The sequence below is a fragment of the Acaromyces ingoldii genome (assembly GCF_003144295.1).
Source record: "Acaromyces ingoldii strain MCA 4198 unplaced genomic scaffold FA10scaffold_7, whole genome shotgun sequence".
Taxonomy (NCBI): Eukaryota; Fungi; Basidiomycota; class Exobasidiomycetes; order Exobasidiales; family Cryptobasidiaceae; genus Acaromyces; species Acaromyces ingoldii.
Genome location: NW_020290253.1, coordinates 791631 through 810299, shown reverse-complemented (window position 1 = coordinate 810299; position 18669 = coordinate 791631). Strand labels below are relative to the sequence as shown.

The 18669-nt window shown below is 57.8% G+C and overlaps 9 protein-coding genes across 9 annotated transcripts; 3 read left to right on the top strand and 6 right to left on the bottom strand.

The window, feature by feature from the left end:
• Positions 1-189: 189 nt before the first annotated feature.
• Positions 190-1674, bottom strand: FA10DRAFT_216769 (Sodium/hydrogen exchanger; the record flags this gene model as incomplete). Its single annotated transcript, XM_025518506.1, has 1 exon — positions 190-1674. A coding segment is annotated over one exon (1485 nt), but the record flags the coding sequence as incomplete, so codon positions are not given.
• A 506-nt stretch (positions 1675-2180) lies between these two features.
• On the bottom strand, positions 2181-4749 carry FA10DRAFT_256139 (putative phospholipase C). The gene is made up of 4 exons (XM_025519796.1): positions 4193-4749; positions 3856-4132; positions 3708-3791; positions 2181-3646 (listed from the first exon to the last, which is right to left on the bottom strand). The coding sequence occupies exons 1-4, from the start codon at positions 4334-4336 to the stop codon at positions 2244-2246; spliced, it is 1908 nt and encodes a 635-aa protein (XP_025374780.1). The 5' UTR covers positions 4337-4749; the 3' UTR covers positions 2181-2243.
• A 379-nt stretch (positions 4750-5128) lies between these two features.
• Positions 5129-7228, top strand: FA10DRAFT_297229 (Cupredoxin; the record flags this gene model as incomplete). The annotated part of the gene is made up of 3 exons (XM_025524521.1): positions 5129-5405; positions 5466-7005; positions 7070-7228. 3 exons carry the CDS (start codon positions 5129-5131, stop codon positions 7182-7184), a joined length of 1932 nt encoding a protein of 643 aa, XP_025374779.1. The 3' UTR covers positions 7185-7228.
• On the bottom strand, positions 7175-9336 carry FA10DRAFT_269534 (FAD/NAD(P)-binding domain-containing protein). Its single transcript, XM_025522794.1, has one exon. It carries the CDS (start codon positions 8887-8889, stop codon positions 7273-7275), a length of 1617 nt encoding a protein of 538 aa, XP_025374778.1. The 5' UTR covers positions 8890-9336; the 3' UTR covers positions 7175-7272.
• A 313-nt stretch (positions 9337-9649) lies between these two features.
• Positions 9650-11446, top strand: FA10DRAFT_245472 (monooxygenase, flavin-binding family protein). Its single transcript, XM_025519379.1, has 3 exons — positions 9650-9734; positions 9808-9936; positions 10013-11446. Exons 1-3 carry the CDS (start codon positions 9671-9673, stop codon positions 11284-11286), a joined length of 1467 nt encoding a protein of 488 aa, XP_025374777.1. The 5' UTR covers positions 9650-9670; the 3' UTR covers positions 11287-11446.
• A 110-nt stretch (positions 11447-11556) lies between these two features.
• FA10DRAFT_234325 (putative alt1-alanine aminotransferase) lies at positions 11557-13142 on the bottom strand (the record flags this gene model as incomplete). Its single annotated transcript, XM_025518976.1, has 2 exons — positions 11557-12638; positions 12710-13142. The coding sequence occupies 2 exons, from the start codon at positions 13140-13142 to the stop codon at positions 11557-11559; spliced, it is 1515 nt and encodes a 504-aa protein (XP_025374776.1).
• Positions 13143-13334: 192 nt separating this feature from the next.
• On the bottom strand, positions 13335-14802 carry FA10DRAFT_269531 (Isochorismatase hydrolase). The gene is made up of 5 exons (XM_025522793.1): positions 14264-14802; positions 13918-14189; positions 13784-13844; positions 13679-13722; positions 13335-13601 (listed from the first exon to the last, which is right to left on the bottom strand). Exons 1-5 carry the CDS (start codon positions 14451-14453, stop codon positions 13539-13541), a joined length of 630 nt encoding a protein of 209 aa, XP_025374775.1. The 5' UTR covers positions 14454-14802; the 3' UTR covers positions 13335-13538.
• Positions 14785-16442, top strand: FA10DRAFT_269530 (hypothetical protein). Its single transcript, XM_025522792.1, has 2 exons — positions 14785-15737; positions 15816-16442. Exons 1-2 carry the CDS (start codon positions 14857-14859, stop codon positions 16303-16305), a joined length of 1371 nt encoding a protein of 456 aa, XP_025374774.1. The 5' UTR covers positions 14785-14856; the 3' UTR covers positions 16306-16442.
• On the bottom strand, positions 16364-18640 carry FA10DRAFT_245463 (ubiquinone biosynthesis hydrox). The gene is made up of 3 exons (XM_025519378.1): positions 18275-18640; positions 18013-18204; positions 16364-17950 (listed from the first exon to the last, which is right to left on the bottom strand). The coding sequence occupies exons 1-3, from the start codon at positions 18546-18548 to the stop codon at positions 16455-16457; spliced, it is 1962 nt and encodes a 653-aa protein (XP_025374773.1). The 5' UTR covers positions 18549-18640; the 3' UTR covers positions 16364-16454.
• Between the last annotated feature and the right edge of the window lie 29 nt (positions 18641-18669).

The following is an 18669-nucleotide window of genomic DNA, read 5'->3' as shown; positions in this document are numbered from 1 at the left end:
TCACGACACCGCAGCAGACAAGCAAAGAGAGACAAAGTTGCTCCTGCAGCAACATTACAAATTGTGATGAGATCTACAGTACTATACAATGGAGAAGCCTCAAGAGAACATGTATATACATTAGATGCCCACGAATGTCTAGACTGTACCCCAGGGTCCATGAATAACAGCATTGGCAAACGTCTTTCTTCGAAGGAGGATGCCCACGCAAGCTGGTCCGACGATTGTGTTGAGCGTGATAGCCCAGGTAGCGACGAGGAAGGCCTCACTACTAAGTAAACCTCCCTGATAGGCCAGGTTGACAATGAGGAACCCGATCTCGCCTCGAGCCACCAAAGCGCTGCCGACAAAGAGAGCGGCCGGCCACGCAGCTTCTGCCTTTTCTTCCTCGCTTGCTGCCGCCATCTCGACACGGCTGTTCTCCTTTGCTCCTGCCTCTTCCCCTGGCACCGATTGTCCGGTCTTCTTGAAATTCCGCCTCCTTTTGAGCCTCGCTACAGCTTCTGCGACCAGGATTGGAGAGCCCGCCAGCATCTTTGCAAGGCCCATCAAGCCTGAATAGACGAAGCCCTTCCAGACGATCTCGCCCGAAAACATCTCCTTGACGGGTATCGCAAAGCCGATGGAAGCGAAGAAGAAGGGGACGAGGACGTACCGACCGAAAGACTTTTCCAAGAATCCAAAGGTTGCATTCGGCGAGATGAGAGTAATCCCAGTCTCCGCCGTCGATGCGTTGTCGCCATAAGTGCTCGTGTCGTCGGCGTTGAGCTGCCTTTGGAACATAGTCCAACTGGTGGCCATGAATGCGCCGGCAGAGAATGCCCCAATGAGATTCGATGAGCCAATGTAATTTGCGACCGATGCCGAACCAGCCACAACAACGACAAACACAATGGTCGCCGACTCCAGACCATACTGAGTCCAGAAGGACGGATGCTTGTTCCTGATATGGTCCAGACCCTGCCGAATCGAGTGCGCCAACCTGCCTTGTCGTGCACTCAGCGCCAGGCCGACAACGAAGCGGGAAAGGAGAGCGACAACGATGAGAAACACAGTCGAGGACACGATGGGTCTGGCGATACTCCAGGGCGCAATCTGCGATGTAGACGAGGATAGGCTGACAATGATGCTGGAAAGCACGAGACCGACGATGTCGTCGATCAGCGCTGCCCCAATCAGTGTGCTGCCGGCTCGTGTGTCGATGATTGAAGCGCTGTTGTGATCTTCCTCGGAGCTTATCGATCCGATGACAGAGAAGACAGTCCCCAAGCTTGTGCTGGCCAGCGCAGCACCGCACGCAAAGGCTTCAAGCACGTTGAAGCCAAAGGCGGAGGGAAGAAGGGCCAGACTAAAGCCGATCGGGAGGCCGACTCCAATGGCTGCAGTCATAAAGACAACAAACAGGTGCTGCGTAAGGATGTCGAGTCGGGTCTCTAGCCCTCCGCCCACGACAAGAAGGAGGAGGCCGAGATAGCCAAAGGCTAAGATTGCATGCTGTGCAGATGATGGTAGAATGGAAGCGAGTGGCGCCCCGTAGATGGCTCCGACGATTACTTCACCCAGCAACCCTGCTCCAACGATGCGGGCAAACAGTCTCCGAGCCGCATTGACGAATATGAGGAAGGAAAGGAAGATCAAAATGACCACTTGCGTCGGAGCCTCGTACGGCAAGGCCGTCGGCGCGTCGGTCGCCATAGTGTGGACGCGAAGGCAAGAGAAAATAGAAATATTAGTGGAGGCAACCTCAAGCTTCACTCTTCCTTATTTGCTGGGACGTGCTGCTTGATGCTACATGCCTGCTGCTCGTTTACATGCACCTTGCTGTTCGCCATCGGGGCATCTTGCTGCATGCTGCTCAATCAAATATTTCAACAAAAGTCTGCTCGGAATTTTGAGGCAAAAAGAAAAGCAAAAGAAGAACTGCAGCACCCAGGATTCCCGCGTGGTCCCCCACCGCAGTACTGACTAGGCGATACCGTGCTTAACTTCGCAGATCGGACGGGATGCGGTGCTTTCACGGTTCTATGGCCGCAGATACATATTATCTGTTGTTCAAAGACTATGGGTCTAAACTTGTCTTATCGAATCTGGAAAGTGTCCCCAGTAAGGGCGTAATGTTAGCATGTGAGGGGAGTGGTCGTTAGACCCAGCTATCTGAAGAGATGAGAGACTCGACAACACAGACAAAAGATGTATCATCATTCACGGTAGTCTCGCAACGCAACGAGACAAGAACAATCATTTTAGAAGGTAACGGAAAAGATCTCGATCTTGGGGGGGGTGGCACTGAGGCTGGCCTTGTCCTTTTGAATGTTGACGGGCTTGTTGGAGGAAGTCTCCGTGATGAGGTATCCCTTGCCGTTCGCCTGGTCTTGCAGCTTGAATTTGCCGGCCTTGCTGGCGTCGGTGAGCGAGAGATCGCTTGCGATGTACTTGATGGGGTCGCTCGACGCCGTTGACAGGGTAAAGACCTGGTTGTTGGCATCTGGGCTGGCTGCGTGCAAGACGAAGCGGGTGAGAGGATCCGAGTGGTCGGACTTAGCCTGGCTTACACCAAGCTTTGTAGCCTTGCTGTCGTATGACAGCGCTGTGCCTTGGTCCGACTCGATAGTCAGGTATCGACCCTCGGTTGGCGTGCCTCGGATCTGCTTGAAGCCTTTCTCGACGGTAGGGCCGGCCTGGGTGTTGCTGTACGGAATCGTAGGCTGGACGTTGCCGTACTTCTTCTGGCATACACTGGCGCCATTGTACTGTCCGTTGGCATCCTGAGAAGCCTGGCGAATGGTAGGCAGAGTAGGCTTGGAAGTGTCGGACTTGGAGAAGTCAAAGGCGCGGGTCAGGTCCGAAAGTTGGCTCCTCCTCCACGAGGTAATCTCTTTCGATGTAAAAGGCTTGCCGACGGCCTGAGCCCACTGCTCAAGGAAAAGAATCTGCGACTCGTGAGCAGAAGTCTCCGTAAAGACACCTCCACTGCGCGTCCATGGCGACACGATGGTGAAGGGAAGGCGGAAGCCGGGACCATTGGGTTGGTTGCCAAGGCTGGGGTTGAATGGGTCGATCATGTATTCGTCAGTCTCCGAGGTTGGGGGGTGAGGCGACATGACATGGTCACCCCATCCTCCTGTCTCATCGTAGGAGATGATCAATGCTGTCGAATCGTAATTCTTGCCGTTCAGGACAGCATTGACAACCTGCTGTTGCAGCCAAGCTCCATCGAGGGGTCCATATGGCGGGTGCTCAGAGAGGTCAGTGGGACCAACAATGTAAGAGACCTCTGGCAATGTCCCGGCCTTGGCATCATCGTAGAACTTCTGCAGACCAGCGAAGGAGTTGGCGTTGGTGACGAGCGAAGAGTTCTTGGGCGCAGTCTGGTACTGCTCAAAGTAGGCAAAGGGGTTGTCGCCAAAGTTGTCTTGGTTCTGGTACGAAAAGAAAGAGATGCCGGCCCCTTGAAGGTATTCGGGAACGGTCTTCCACTTGAAGGGGTAACAGCTATACTGAGATCCGTCTGGGGATGTTTCGCAGCCGGGCGAGTCGTTGTTGTCGACAACAGGGCCGCCCAAACCAGCCTTGTGCTGGCTGATTCCGTTCGTTCCACTACCCCAGCTGACACGGTTAGGGTTTGTCGCAGCAATCACAGACTCATCTGAGAGGGTATTAGAAAGATCGGACAGGAAGAGAGATGCAATTTTGTAGTCATGGCTCACGGTAAGCATCACCGATGGTGAAAGCATCAGCCAAGGCGTAGTGGAACGGCAGGTCGTTCCTGGTATAGTAGCCAAGCGAGTAACCTGAAAAATGAGAGCTAGATTTAGATCTTTGTTGAGAAGTGTGCAATGAAGTCAACTTTCTCACCAGTGTTGTTGAGGGCCCATCGGTCGATGTTGCCCTTGTTCCAGGCAGCGTGGTTCTGTTGCCAGCCATTCGATCCAGCCAGCATGCACTGGTATCGGTCGAGGCTGTCACCACCCGCAGCGTTGATCCACCAGGGCTGCAGCTCCGTCACTCCCGCAGGTGGCTTGGGGGTGACGGTGCTGTCAACCTGCTGATGGAAGGCATCCTTTTTGGTGTTCTGGCTGATGACGACATTTGGGTCTTTGAAGCCACGGACACCAGCCATGGTGCCAAAGTACTGGTGCTCGCCCTTTTGAGCTACTTCTTTACTGAGGTACTACCTGTGCCTGCTACTCACATGATCAAATGCTCGGTTTTCTTGCATAAAGAGGACGATGTGCTTGATGTTCGACAGCGGGTTGGCAGCGGCCGGGGCAGCTTGAGCACCGTTGGCGGCTGCCAGGATGGCCATGGCGGCCACGGCGGTAAGACCGAAGACCATGTTATGCGTTTAGGGGAGGGATGAGGAAGGCAATGAGTTGCAGGCGAGGGTCCTTGAAGGAAGCAGAGCGTGTGGTGGCGCCGGTGATGCCTATATAGCAGCGGTTGACTGGAAACCACTTCGGCTCGGCACGTATACGGAGGACGCTTCCGTGCTGCTTCTTCCGCGACCTCCAGGTGAACGTTGGCAATAGACGAGGAGGACGTACTTGGACCCTCTTCCTAAATCAGGGCATGGAGGCAGGCACATAAACATCGGCAGTGAGTCGGTCGGCCACCTCAACCGTCTTCACGCATCAATTTGATGTACAGCACATAGTGTTGTACACGTTTCGGAGCGAGCGAAGGAAGCGACTTCCCACACTCTTCCTCCGTCTTTCTGTTTGAATTGCGCTGCTCGCCGTTGGTTCTTCGTCTTCGGTGGGAAAGAGCTCAATCTTTTTGAGCCTAAAGTTACTTTGCCTGCATCAAAAAAAGCGCGCTAAGGGTTCAAGAAAGAAGATCCGGAGCCTAGCAAGCCTAGTCCACGTTCCCTCACTCGAGCATGGAGAGGCAGCGATAGGCTACTTCCAGAGGATCAATTTGCAATGCTGTTCCTCGACTAAGGACTTAATTGACTTAGCAGAGAAGCAGCGGAGAGAATGCACGTTGGTCTAGTGCAAGACCAGGGTCCGGCGAGAAGTCCGTAGTCTTTTGAAGCACGGCCGGTTTGCCGATAGGAAGGATAGAGTCAACCGTCGGTCGCCGCTTGACTTTCCAACACCAAGGAACGGAGTGAGGAGAGGCTCCTTGAATGAAGAGGTCGTGTTCGCTGTCCTCGTTGTCAACGAGGCTCGCGCTTCTGGTGGCCGGGTTGTTGCTAACATCGTTGCTGTACGTGCACCATTATCGTCTTGGTTCTCCAGACCATCGATACCTGGACCAAAGTATTGGCGCTGTCTTTCACCAAGATGAGGTGCCGACAACGAGGTACTACGATTGGACCGTTGAACGAACAGAGCTGGCTCCTGATGGTGTCAAGCGGGACATGATCACCGTAAATGGTCGATTCCCTGGCCCAACGATCCAAGGTGGGCAGCTCATTGCGCCTCTCGAAACACGAGCCAGCTGAACTCATCACTGCTTCGAAGGAAACGTCGGGGACCATATCTCTGTTGTAGTCAGGAACCGCCTACCGCGCAACATCTCGCATCCGGAACGGGAGCGTTACTCCACGATGATGCACGAAGTCTATGATGTCGACACCGACAGCAAAGTGTCTATCCACTGGCATGGTCTCTCGATGCGAGGGAGCCCACAATCCGATGGAGCCCATGGCTTCACTTCGTGCGCATTCGGGCCCGGGGAGGAGAAGACGTACACGTTCCAGCTCCAAGAGGAGGATGCGGGCACGCATTGGTGGCATAGCCACATTGGCATGTCTCGCTCCGACGGGCTGTGGGGGAGCCTCATCGTGCATAGCAAGAAAGAGCGGGCCAATCTCGTGCAACGGGCTGGTCTCAGGTGGGACAAAGAAGAAGTCGTGGCACTTGGTGATCACTACCACAAGCCGGGCGCCGAGCAGATCTCGTGGTTCATGTCGCGCTACTCCCTCGGCTATGAGCCCACGCCCGATTCCGGCCTGATCAACGGGCGGCACATCTTCGAATGCGCGAGAAACATGGTTGATGGGATCCGATGCGACCAAAGTCTGGGAAGCTATTCGACACTCGAGTGGGAGCGAGGAAAGACGTATCGCTTGCGATTGGTTAATGTAGGCGCATTGGCCGATATGATCTTTAGCATCGATGGTCACGCACTACAAGTAATTGAGGCTGACGGAACCCTCATCAAACCGTTCAAAAGCCGTCGCTTGTCCATCGCACCCGGTCAGCGCTACTCTGTCTTGGTCCAAAGCCCGGATACAAGGGTGAAGCACTCGCGCTTCTGGCTGCGTGCTCAAATGGACAGCCGGTGTTTCAACATGGCCAATCCCTCGTTGAATCTGACGACACTCGCAATTGTCGACTATGCCTCCCCATCTAGTCGAACCTTCGAGAGCAACAAAGGGCTCGATTTCCGAAGCCGGGGTCTCCCCTTTGCCCCTTCATTGCCGACGACCGAGGCATGGCCAGCTTCGCCTGAAGACGGCAAAGAATGTCACGACGTCGATCTAGCCCTGTTGAAGCCGTTGCTCGAGGAAGAGGAAGCAGCGCCAGCGCTGGACTTGGCCAAGGGTGACATCAAAGTGGTCGTTACAGCAACGATGCCAAAGATGGAGCGACACGGCCTTGTCCCCGTGGGCTACCTCAACCAGTCAACTTGGCGCGCTCCGACTGAGCCAATCCTACAGTCATACTTTAAAGGAGGGCGGCGCGAGACGTCCAGAAATCAGCTCATCTTCGAAGGACACGCCGGGAGAGATGATCGCCCAACGACGATTGAGCTGATTGTTCAGAACAAAGACGAGGCACCGCACCCTTTTCACCTCCACGGCCACCACTTCTGGGTCATGGAGACTGAAGAGTCTCCCAATATGATCCCGAGCTTCTACTTTGATCCAGAGGGAAAGCGGAGTCAAGCCTACGAACTCAAGGGACGGGCAAAGAGGGATACTGTTCACGTGCCAGCGCTGGGCTATGCCGTATTGAGGTGGCGGATGGATAATCCTGGTGTATGGGCTTTTCACTGGTGAGTTGGTCGCACTCGTCCGCCCCTTGCTCTCTCGTTGCATACACTGATACAATACAAACAGTCATGTCCTCGTTCATATGGTGTCGGGCCTCGCAATGGCCACAGTGGACGAGCCGGGAGTGATTCCGAACCTGGGCAACATCATGCCAGAGTCATGTCCCCGTCTTTCCGCTTGATCTGGTCCATTCTTGTAGTGTATTTTTTCAATGTGTATCAACAACATGAGTGCATTGGCTTCTGTGTCTCTGAAACTCGATTGCTAGTCTATACGAATAAGTCGGCCGTGTCCAGACCCCTGTTCTTCCACATGTTTGGCGTGTTGAGATCATCTGCGCCCTCACTGGAGGTGATGTGCTCCGTTGGACGCTGAATGATGGCCTCTCTGAAGCCGACCGAGACCTTGATCCGATGTCCCTCTGGCTCGTACTTTTCCAGCTCTGTGCCCAGCTCCGCCTTTCGCTTCTCCCACTCCTCCCACCCCTGCTGCTTCTCGTCCCCTCCGTCTTCTACGGACAGACCTGCGAAACCATTCTCCAGCGAACGCTCGGACGCGACCAGACGAGCAATATTTCGGGCAGCGTAGTTGGCCTGCTCAAAGGCAGTGTGGCCTGCATTGAGGGCATCAAAGGCGTCTGCAGCATCTCCGACGACAAAGATGTGGTTGAGACCCTGCTTTGTCTGCGGCTCGCCCTCTTTCGAAGGCGTCGCGAGCTGGAGGTGGCGATTGACAAAGGCCATTCCGTTGCTCTCATTGACGACACCCGGCTCAACCGCCTCGACGAACGACGAGTTGGGCCTCTGACCCGTGCAGAAGAGGACGACCTCGGCCTGGAGCTGGCGGCCGTCAAGCGTTTTGATGACGCGGTCCTTGTTGCTGGCGTCCTTGCTGTCGTCGAGCGTGCTCAGATCGGCACGGGCGTCCGTAATGACCTCGACGCCGAGCGCCTCGAGCCGCTTCTTTGCCTCCTCGTGCATCCAGGGCCGGAAGCGGGGAAGGAGGGAGCGCGAGGACAGGAGCGTCACCTTCTTTCTCGGGCCGCTCGGCTCCTCCTGCGGGTGCACAGGCGCGGTTGTGGGTGTACCGTAGAGATAGGCAATGTCACTGGCATACTGCACCCCCAGAGCTCCGCCACCAATGACCAGGACGCTGTGCGCGTCTCTGATTTTCTTCTGCGTGTCCTTGAGCCAGTCCATGCCCTTCTTCTTACTGCCGGGCTGCTGGGGCTCGGCAATCTGTTCCCTGTAGGCCTCCTCGACCTTGCTGCGAGACGTCGTCTCGCTCGGATCAAGAATCCCGTTCTTCGACTCTGATGACGAGGACGAGGCTGTGGACCAGACGTTGATCGGTGGCGGCAGCTGGCTTCCGAGGGCGTAGATTGCGTAGTCAAAGGCGATGCTCTCCTCCTTGTCCTTGTCGACAGGCAGGTAGCGGGCCACACCCCTACCCACTTGACCCGGCTCAGGCTTTCCAAGGTGTGTCAGGGACCCTTGGACAACGATGCTCTGCTTTGCAATCGCCGGGGGACCGGTCGGAGGATTAAAGATGCGCGTGTAGGGCACAAAGACCTTTTGCTCGTGGCCGGGCAGCACCGAGACGCGGGGAAAGGCGTAGAGGTGGTTGAAGTGGGTGTTGCGCTCGAGCGCCACGACGCGCCAGTCTGGTGGCAGTTGGGTGGAAAGCATCTGCGCTGCCCGGTGTCCCGCGTACGAGGCGCCGAGAACAAGGACGGTGCGCGTCGGTGTGTGGCCCGAGGCCGGCTTGACTGCCTCGGCTGACGAGGAGATCGGTGCCGACATGCTCGCAAAGATGCGCTGCAGGATGCTCAGTCGTGACGAGGCGGTACTGTGAAGTGGTCTTTGGACGAGGCGCAAAAGGGCCATGAAAGGTGGAAAAGCAAAAGAAACTTCTGTCGAGCGGAGAGAAAAGAGTTAGGTAGACGTGTGGCGCCAAGGGGAGATTGCCGTCTTTCTGTCTCTATTTATGTATACTGTCGAGTCGACAAAGAGGTCCTGCCTCTCCAACTCCTATCTAGATCAACAGTAAGGGCTTGTCGACTCAGCACCGATCGTTCCTACTTCTTCGGTCCGACTGTCGGAGGAGCGCAAGAGGCGGAGACAGTAGTGTTCCCATATCCAGTGTAAATCTGATAAGTTAAAATTTTCCTTCGTCGGCACGGCCGATATCGCCTCAAGGGCCATTCCGTCAGTCCGTCAGTGACGGAATGAAATGACAAGCCACGTAGGCGAGTAACATGTGGCGCGAAAGAACGCTTGCTCTCCGATTCCCGCCTTCCGCAACTCGCGGCTGACTGTAATGGTACTAGTGGGACAAGCCCTTTTCCATAAGCAAATCGGCCTGAATCTGTAGAGATTTGATTAGGCGCACTGCGCGTCGGCCTCGGTCAGCTCGCATCCGGATTCAAGCTCGGTAAATTTGCAGGCTGTGGAGTGTGGAACCGTCATTTGTGAAAAGCAATCCTCTGACTTAGCAACGAAATAATGGGTGCGCCTTCCTCGTGAGAGTGTGTGTGAGAGAAGAGCGAGAGCGGATTGGGCGAGTGTATAACTTGGGGTACTCTTACGTTTCTCCAGCTTCTCTTTTCACACATCCACCACCTCACGTACTCTCTTCACATCGCACCCTCCTCCTCCTTCATCCATTATGGCTATCGAAAAGGAAGAGGTCGACGTGGCCGTCATTGGCGCCGGTCTCTCAGGCATTGATGGTGAGTAGAACGGACAGCGCCCACCAGATGTCTGAACCTGTCGGCTGATGGCAAAATTCAATCCTTCTCACAGCTGGTTACAGGCTCAAGGAAATGACAAACCTGAGCTATACCATCTACGAGCAAAAGCCCGTCCTCGGCGGCACATGGCGGCTCTTTACCTACCCTGGCATCCGCTGCGACTCGGACATGTACACACTTGGTGCGTCGCCTAGAGCTTCCCCCTTGACCTTTTTTTTTTCTTTTCCCTGTGCTAATTGATGTTGTGCTCTTCTCAGGCTTCCCCTTCCGGCCATGGAAGAGCAACACATCGATTGCGGATGCCGACGACATCGCAAAGTACATCGAGGACACGGCAAAGGAGTTTGGCATTGACAAGAAGATCCAGTACAACCACAAGGTCATCCAGGCCTCGTGGTCGACCAAGGAGAAGCGCTGGACGCTCAAGATGGAGATCACCGACGGCAACGGAAACGTCGTCTCGGAGAAGCTCGTCTCGGCCAACTTTGTCTTTGCCTGCTCGGGCTACTACTCGTACGACGAGGGCTACTACCCCGATCTGCCGGGAGCCAAGGACTTCCAGGGCGAGATCCTCAAGCCCCAGTTCTGGCCCGAAGACCACGACTACACGGGCAAGAAGGTCGTCATCATTGGCAGCGGTGCCACGGCCGTGACGCTGCTTCCAAACATGATCAAGGGCGGCGCAAAGCACGCGACGATGCTGCAGCGCTCGCCCGGCTACTACATGCTCCTCGCCCGTGTTGACCCCGTGGCCCGCGTCCTCGGCTGGTTCCTGCCAAGGGCGTTTGTGTCGTGGTACATGCGCGTGCGAAACTCGATCCGCTTCACCGTCTTCTTTGTACTCTGCCGCATGTTCCCCAGCGCCGCGCGCCGCATTATCCGCTTCCTCACGGCCCGCCAGCTGCCCAGTCGCATCCCCCTCGACCCTCACTTCCAGCCAAGCTACAACCCATGGGACCAGCGCGTGTGCATCGTCCCCGACGGCGACTTCTTCGCGTCGCTCCGCGAGGGAACTGGCGACATTGCCACCGGCCACATTGACACATTCACAAAATCAGGCATCCGGCTCAAGGACGGCACCGTCCTCGATGCTGATCTCGTCGTCCAGGCTACGGGTCTCAAGGTGCAGCTCTTTGGCGGCTGCGACCTCATCGTCGACGGACGCAAGGTCGACACGGGCAAGAAGACCATCTACCGCGGCCAGATGCTCGACGGTGTGCCCAACCTCGCGCTCTCGTTTGGCTACACCAACGCCTCGTGGACCCTCGGCTCGGACCTGTGCTCGCAGTACGTCGGTAACCTGCTCAACCACATGCAGCTCAACGGTAAAAAGGTGGCCACGCCCCGCCTGCCCAAGTCCAAGGACAAGGAGGCGCCCACAATCAACCTCAACGCCGGCTACATCCAGCGTGCCCAGGGCATCTTCCCCAAGTCGACGGGCGAGTGGCCGTGGAAGATGAAGGACAACTACATCAAGGACTACTTCCGCACCACCTTTGGCGACCAGCTCACCGACATTGAATTTGCCTAGAGTTTCTTTCTTTTATTTCTTCTTCATCTTCTCATTACGAATGCTTCCACCACCTCGTCTCTTGTATATTCATCATTCAGACTTTCCCCTCTCTCTCGGATCCACGCCTCCCTGCTTTTCCCCACACTGCCCGCAATAATGATTGAACCAATCGCTGCTTTATTGCTCTGCATGTGCTATGGACCTTTGTGTTCCCTTTTCTTCATTTCTTTTCTACATAATTGCTAGCAAACCCGCTGGTAAGGAAGAGCAATATAGGTGCGGATGTTTCTAGGCATACTCCTCGAGGAACTTCTTGTGAAACGTGCCGAAGCGCTCGACAAACTCGTCCGTCTCCTTTGCCAGGACCGTCGTCCGCAAAAACACCTTTCTCTGCTCCAAGTCGGGCATCTTGCCAAAGCCGCTGCCAGGCACGACGCAGATGCCCGTGGCGTCGAGCATCTTGAGGCAGTAAAAGAGGTCCGGCTGGCGTTTTTCCTTCTGTGCGGCCTCGATGGCCTTTTGCGGCAGTGTGATTTCGGGAAAGAGGTAGAGGGCGCCCTGGGCCTCGTTGCACTGGATCCCCTCGAGCTCGTTGAACTTGCCAGCCATTTTCTTGCTGCGCGCCTCGAGCGTCTCGTGGATCGATTGCGTCTCGTGCTTCCACAGCTCGTACGACGGCTCACCCTGCCGGGGTGGGCGCACGAGGAGATCGACGCCAATCTGGCCCTGCAGCGAGGGACACAGGTTGACGCTCGCCATCTTGTACACCTGGGCCTCGACGTCGGAGCTGATATTTGTCAGCTCAAAGTAACCGCCGCGCCGGCCGCACTCGCCGCTGACGCCCTTGCTGATCGAGTGGAAGCTGACGAGCTCGACCTCGGAAGCGATGTTCTTTGTCGCCTCGTCCTTTTCAAAGTCGCGCAGGACCTTTTTAAACGAGATAAACGGAAGCGTGTCGGGCTGGTAGATGTTGGCCTGGTACACCTCGTCGGCCATGACGACGAGGCGCTTGTCGTGGGCCATCTTGAGGATGTCCTCGATATTTTTCCGCGACAGGCATGATCCCGTGGGGTTGCCCGGGTTGATGACGCAGCAGGCACGCACGTCGATGCCCTTCTGCCGCGACTCGTCGACCTGGCGCGCCATGGCGTCGACGTCGATGGCCCAGTCGTGGTGCGCATCGAGGAAGTACCGGACCGGCTGTGCGCCGTAGAAGGCCAGCGCGGCAGAGTAGAGGGGATATTGGGGAATCGGGATCATGACGCCCACCTGGGGGCCTGCGATGAGGATGGAGAGGAGGAGCTGCACGCCGGCAGACGCGCCCGCCGTCAGGTAGATCATTTCTGGATCCGAGGGGTGTCCATCTCGTTCTGCAATGGCAATGCGACGGCTCGATAAGTGTCAGCTGGCATATACTCGAAAGAAGAAATTAAAAACACACCTTGGATGAACTCTGCGACGTGCTTGCGGATGCTGGCAGCGCCCTTGGAGTGCGAGTAGGCACCCACGCTGCCGACATCGTCAAGGATGTGCCTCGCCCGATCCTTGACGTCGCGCGGGAACACGTCGTCGGGCAGCTTGGCATCGAGCAGGGCAGGGTACTCTGTCAGCGCAGCGACCTGCCTCCAAAAGGTGAGGGGCTTCTGCGCGAGAAAGGGCTGCTGCTGCGGATTTCCAATGTTTGCGCTGACGACGCTGGGAAAGGCGAGGCCCCGCTCCTTGCCCTTGCCCTCGGCCAGGATGTTGGCGTAGTCGTTGGCGCGGTTCGACAGCTCACCCCGCACTGCATACTCGACGTTGGGCACATGCGGGTTGATGGACTCGACGGTCAGCACGGGCTTGTAGGAAGACGAGGAAGAAGACGAGGCAGCCATGGCAGGGGCGGCGGCGAGGCTACTTCTCGACAGGGATAGAGAGCGCTGTTGTTGTTGTTGTTGTTGTTGTTGTTGTCCACGGACGAGTCTTCGTCCAAGTGGGGAGAGCGGGGGGAAGGGACGGAGGCGCATCATCTTAGCCTGGCGTCTTATTAGCCTCAAGCCGATATCCAAGTCACACGAATCTGGTGGAGAAGACGGCTTTACCAATCAAAGAGTCATGACGCACTCCAAAATGGATAAATAAATAAAAAGCCAAAGCTGAAGAGGAAGAAGAAAATTGCAAAGCCGAAATCGGATTACATCACCGGACTTCGCTCGACTTCACCAAAGGCGCCCCTACAGGGCTGGGGGTTGGCGATGGTGATAGCAATAATAAGCCAGAGAGATAAGTTATCAGTGACGAGCGGCGGGCACAAGTGCTTCCAGCGACGCCTTTGTCCGTTCCTTTTCCTCCTTCTACGATCGCCCAAGCCAGAAAGTCAGCGAAAATTCACCGTACTATTACTATCAATGACCAAGGTTGATCGACTCACGATAAGCCCAGAGATTGTCTTGAAGTTTGGGTGGCTGGCGTCGACTGTGAAGAGTTTCATTCCATCAGCTGCTGTGATGAGAAGCTGGTGGCATTTTCAACGCACGCATGAGCTCAAAAAGGGCGCTCTCGGAAGAGGTGATTGTCGCACCCGCCTGGCGCATTCGCTGGAGACGGGTTCCACTTCTGGTCAGCACAATGCATTCATAAAAAGCTGGTGCGATCCAAGAGCAAACGCACCTCGACGGCCGTCGAGACTTCCTCGCGGTTGCAGCTGCTGATGGCGTCACGGATCACAAAGACATCGTAGCCCTTTGCCAAGAGCTCGAGGGTGGTCTGGAGCACGCAGACGTGCGACTCGATGCCGACAATCATGACCGACTTGGCCTTGTGCTTGGTCAGGAAGTCGGCCGTCTCGCCCGAGGGCAGGCACATGCTGAAGCGTGTCTTGGCAAGAGTCACGGCATCCTTTGGGAAATGCTGCGTCAGTGCCGGCACCGTCGCGCCAAGGGCTGTTGGAGGAGAGATTCGTGCTTGAGCAGCTGTGTTTGAAGTAGAGCAAGCAATCAAGACCGAATCTGCATACCCTTTGGGTTCTGCTCCGTGGCGAAGACGGGCACGTTGAGAATGGAGGCGCCGCGAAGGAGCTTGGCCGAGGCATCGACCATGCGATCGAAGCCGTAGATGGCCTTGGTGAAGCGCTCCTGGATATCGCACACGAACAGCACCGTCGAGGCCTGGTCCAGCCTGGCGATGGCCCGCGTAGCAGCAGCCATGGTGTCTCGCTCGGAGCAGTCAGTCGTTGAAGCAATTCGCTAGCTCGCTGGACAGCAGCTAGAGCTCTGATTTTCTTGAGGCGTGGGAGAAGGTGGGGGGAGGAGTAGCCGGCGGACGCCTGGGCCGGAACTCGGGAGTGTGTGAGCCCCGCATGGGGCAAGGATCACCGCTCTATGCTCGTCGCTCCTCTGGCCTTTTTCACAACCTGACTGCTTCCCGCCCTTTGTGTGCCCCTGCTTCCTTGTTGGGGCTCTTTCTGCCTCGTCGCCACTCGTTCGGTTCGCGACCCACGATATAGAAGAGCGTGTCTACTAGCAGACTCTGCTCCCGCTTTCTTTTTTTTTTTTTCATTCTTCGACGCCCTAGACAAAGCGAAGAGCAGAGCTAGACGCGCCGACGGCAATGGCTGGCTCCAAGAAGGTCCTCGAGCCCGAGGTGATCCCGCCGTACTATGTCCGGCGGCTCTTGCGCAGCTTGCTGTCGCCCGCAATCCTCGAGATGCTGCCGTCGCTCGTCATCGACAGCATCCCCAGCTGGCTCAAGTACCTTGTCGCCGTCCTGCTTCTGGCCAACATCAAGAGCTTCCCCCTCGTGTGGCATGTCCGCGTCTTTGCCCCCGCCATCTGGGCCCGCGCCGTCGCTCGGCCCTCGATCCACCCGCTGATCCCCTTTATCCGCTCCAACAAGCACCCGACGACGACGCCCGGGGTGCCGCCGAAGCTGCGGCTGGACGCGCTGCCCCTCGGCCGCGACATCTTTCTCGACAAGACCGTCGTCTCGATCCGCGCCTCGTTTGACGACTGCGACTTCAACGGCCACCTGTCCAACTCGAGCTACGCCAAGAACCTCGATTTCGCCCGGATGCAGCACCTCTCGGGCCGCTTCCTGCGCATGCACTTTGACGGCGCCCGCATGGCCCTCGGCGGCTCGGCCTTTACCTACCACGCCGAGATCCCGGCGCTGTCCAAGTACGAAATCGAGATGAGCGTGGGTGCCTGGGACGACAAGTGGCTCTACGTCGTCGCCCGCTTCATGAGCCCCAGTGCGCGGTCTAGCGGTGCTGGTCCCGGCGGCGTGAAGCGGAGCAAGAGCGCGCAGAACCTGCGCGAGCTCATGAAGGACGTCGTCAAGCCGAGCCACGAGGCCGAGGAGGCCCGCAAGGCCAAGCGTGCTAAAGAGTCAGTCACGGGCACCGACGTCGAGGACGGCGGCAGCAACGGCGCGCCGTCGCAGCAGGCACGCGCCGTCGACCGGCGCAAGCTGTACTGCACCAGCATCAGCCGGTGGGTGTGACGTTGCTCTACCTTGATTGTCCCCTCTCTTGTCTAACCCAAGCTGTTGCCGCTTCTTCACGCAAAAAGGTACTGCTTCAAGTCGGGCCGCAAGACGATCCCGCCGTGGTTCATCATTGCCACGTCGGGCTACGGCACCTTTGCCTCGACGCGCGCAAACTGGGACAAGGCCGAGGCGCTGCGCCGCTCCGTCTTTAGCCGCGCGAGCAAGCGGCACATCCAGCAGACGGGCCGGCCGCTCCCGCGCGACAATGTCATCCTCGGCGGCGGCGTGCGCAGCGCTGGTATTCTCGCCGCCTACGATCCCTCGCGCAAGCCGGGCCAGCAGCAGCAGGAGGAGGAACAACAAGGGACCGAGGAGCACGAGCAGGAGCAGGAGGGCCTCGGCAGCTGGCAGGATCCAAAGAGCTGGAGCATGGCCGAGTGGGAAGAGAGACGGCTCGCTGGCCTCGAGGCGCTCCGGGAGCTGGGCGGCGTCGCGAGCGCGCACCCGCAGCGGGGCGCCGACATCATCGCCAACAAGGTGCAGGGCAGCAATAGTGCCGCGCCCACCAGCTGATCTCACTCCATCAGTCACTCAAAATAGATAGATGCGCATGTAGCCTTCTTCTTCTGGTCATCTGTCTCTTCTGTTTTTCCTTCTTTCCTTTTTTTGTGAGAAAATAATACAGGGCCCTCTGGATAATGGCAAACTCTCTTTCTGTCTTGCTATCGCCGTCTGGAAGACGTGGTGGAGCCGGCAAAGGAGGTGATGGCGCGCTTGACGCTGCCGAGCTCGTTGAGGACCTCGAAGCCGGTGCTCCGTGCCCAGATGGCCGCCCTCGCGACGCTTTCCTGCACGACGCCATTCCCTGCCTGGCCGTGCCCTTCGCCTGTGAATGACAGCGGCGGCGGCACGACAAAGAGCCAGTGGAGGTGGTCGACGGCGCTGAGCACCGCCTGGTTCGCCAGGTAGCGGCCCCGCGGGTAGGCGGACAGTGATGCATGGGCGCCCAGGTCGGCCCCGCGCTCCGATGCTCTCTCGAGGGCCTGCGAGAGGCACCGCGCATCGGCCAGGCCCAGGTTCAGGCCCTGGCCCGCGAGCGGGTGGATCGTGTGTGCTGCATCGCCCACCAGGGCGGTCCGGGGCCGTGCGTCCGCGTCTGGTGCGCCCTTCTGCCCGCCGCTCTTGAGGTTGGCCAGCGCGAGGGCCTTGTCGAGGAAGAAGGACGGCGTAAAGGCGGCGGCGCCCGACGTGCTGGCGTCTGCCTCGTTGGCAAGCGATGAGCCGAGGTAGGCGTCGGCGTGCGAGAGGCGCAGGGGAAACGAGGCGACACTCTTTGCGTCGACCGAGGCCACGGGCGGCGGCACCTCGGACTCGGTCATGGTCAGGCCTGCTGGTGCGTGCGGCGTCGAGCTGGACGATGCTGCTGCTGCGATGAGGTGCTCTTCGAGAGCGCCCACGACCCAGCTCCAGTCCTGACCCGGAGATGCAGAGGGGGACTCGCACTGCGCAACGATGCGGCACAGGACATCGTTCAGGGCAGCGTAGGGCAGGCGAAAGGCGGCCGTGATGAGATGGGCCAAGGGCAGCGTCTGCCTTGTTGCTGTCGCTGCACACTCTCGGTGCATCTTCGTCAATGCCTCGGCCATCTTTGGCGGCAGTGTCCAGACCATGGACGACGTCTGCTCAGACAGTGGCAGCCATGCAATCGTGCCCGTCGGCAGGAAGCGCTGGAATGCCGTGCGCGGCTGCTCCTCGGCCATGCCAGGGCGCCGATGTCGGAGGGTGCCGACGAGGCCCTTGCGGTCGTAGTCCCACCCGAATGCACCAATGCCGGCGTAGGACCGCACAGGCGAGTTGTGGCCGTCTGCACCGACGAGGAGCCTCGCACGCAGACGTCGTTGTTGGCTGCCCTCGTCCAGAGTGAGCAACGGCCAGGGATCCTTTGAAGATGCGCCCGTCGAGGCGTCGATGCGCGCTACTTTGGTGCCTTGCAGCACGCTGACAGGCAGGCCTTGTTTCGCAGCATCGTCCAACCGGCGGATCATGGCTTGCTGCAGGTTCGAAATCTCAACCATTGTGCCCAGGCGTGCCTCTGCGGCCGTTCTCCCGCCATCTTCAATGTCAAAGTCGAGTGCGGCACCAGTCAGTCCATCGGTGACGTGCATTGAATGCACCGGTCCCAGCCTCTGTGTCTCGAGGTATTGCGACACGCCAATGTCTGTTCACAAGGGTCGCTCTCAGCGTAGGCTTCAGAGCAAACTGTATCAACAGAATTCTCACCGTCAAGCCAAGCGCGATTCTCCTCGGTGAGGTAGATGACCCGGTTCTCCCAGTCGATACCATCGTGCGGCCGTGCTTCGTCTGCCGCACCTCCCTTCTGTCTTGTCTCGGCCCATGTCCGGAAACGGTCAAGATCAGATGCTTCGATGAGCGTCAGGCTGTTGCCAGAGGTGGCAAAGCTCGGGCTCGAGACTGCCAGAGGGAATTGTCAGCACTACTTGGACAGTGTCGGTCCGGGTTGGAGAGGAAGGACGCAACTCACTCAGTGAGCACGCAAGAGACAGACCCACGACGCCCCCGCCAATGACGACGACGTCTGATTCGTCCTGTTGCCCATCGACGAGTGTCGTGGGAGTGGAAGTGAGATTGGGGGTCGCTGTTGCAAAGCCTCTCGACACAGCCATTCGACGGGGTGCAGCGACTTGCGTCACACGGGACCCCTCTGTTACTCCAAGGCGCCTCGCGGTGGCGTGGAGATGGAGGCTTGCGCGCCTGCTGGAGCGTATCCCGACCGCGGCAGAGCGTGTCAGCGACATCTTGTTCTCCCTGACAGGCCCCCGTCCGGTCGGACCTCCTCCTTCTGTCGATGCCAAAGAGATCCGTTAGTGGAGAGGCTCGAGTGCGTGCGTATTGGTTGATGTCAGAGGAAAATCTTCG

Excerpts from the sequence above, each read along its gene's own strand:
- FA10DRAFT_256139 (XM_025519796.1), bottom strand. The coding sequence starts at position 4,336 with ATGGTCTTCGGTCTTACCGCCGTGGCCGCCATGGCCATCCTGGCAGCC. Across the intron at positions 4,133-4,192 it reads AAAACCGAGCATTTGATCAT|TACTTTGGCACCATGGCTGG; the intron begins GTGAGTAGCAGG and ends GGCGAGCACCAG. Across the intron at positions 3,647-3,707 it reads CACCATCGGTGATGCTTACC|ATGAGTCTGTGATTGCTGCG; the intron begins GTGAGCCATGAC and ends ATACCCTCTCAG.
- FA10DRAFT_269534 (XM_025522794.1), bottom strand. The coding sequence starts at position 8,889 with ATGGCCCTTTTGCGCCTCGTCCAAAGACCACTTCACAGTACCGCCTCG.
- FA10DRAFT_245472 (XM_025519379.1), top strand. The coding sequence starts at position 9,671 with ATGGCTATCGAAAAGGAAGAGGTCGACGTGGCCGTCATTGGCGCCGGT. Across the intron at positions 9,735-9,807 it reads CGGTCTCTCAGGCATTGATG|CTGGTTACAGGCTCAAGGAA; the intron begins GTGAGTAGAACG and ends TCCTTCTCACAG. Across the intron at positions 9,937-10,012 it reads CTCGGACATGTACACACTTG|GCTTCCCCTTCCGGCCATGG; the intron begins GTGCGTCGCCTA and ends TGCTCTTCTCAG.
- FA10DRAFT_269531 (XM_025522793.1), bottom strand. The coding sequence starts at position 14,453 with ATGGCTGCTGCTACGCGGGCCATCGCCAGGCTGGACCAGGCCTCGACG. Across the intron at positions 13,845-13,917 it reads AAGTCTCGACGGCCGTCGAG|CGAATGCGCCAGGCGGGTGC; the intron begins GTGCGTTTGCTC and ends ACCCGTCTCCAG. Across the intron at positions 13,602-13,678 it reads AGACAATCTCTGGGCTTATC|AAGGAGGAAAAGGAACGGAC; the intron begins GTGAGTCGATCA and ends GGGCGATCGTAG.
- FA10DRAFT_269530 (XM_025522792.1), top strand. The coding sequence starts at position 14,857 with ATGGCTGGCTCCAAGAAGGTCCTCGAGCCCGAGGTGATCCCGCCGTAC. Across the intron at positions 15,738-15,815 it reads TACTGCACCAGCATCAGCCG|GTACTGCTTCAAGTCGGGCC; the intron begins GTGGGTGTGACG and ends TCACGCAAAAAG.
- FA10DRAFT_245463 (XM_025519378.1), bottom strand. The coding sequence starts at position 18,548 with ATGTCGCTGACACGCTCTGCCGCGGTCGGGATACGCTCCAGCAGGCGC. Across the intron at positions 18,205-18,274 it reads GTCTCTTGCGTGCTCACTGA|TCTCGAGCCCGAGCTTTGCC; the intron begins GTGAGTTGCGTC and ends TCCCTCTGGCAG. Across the intron at positions 17,951-18,012 it reads GAATCGCGCTTGGCTTGACG|ACATTGGCGTGTCGCAATAC; the intron begins GTGAGAATTCTG and ends CCTTGTGAACAG.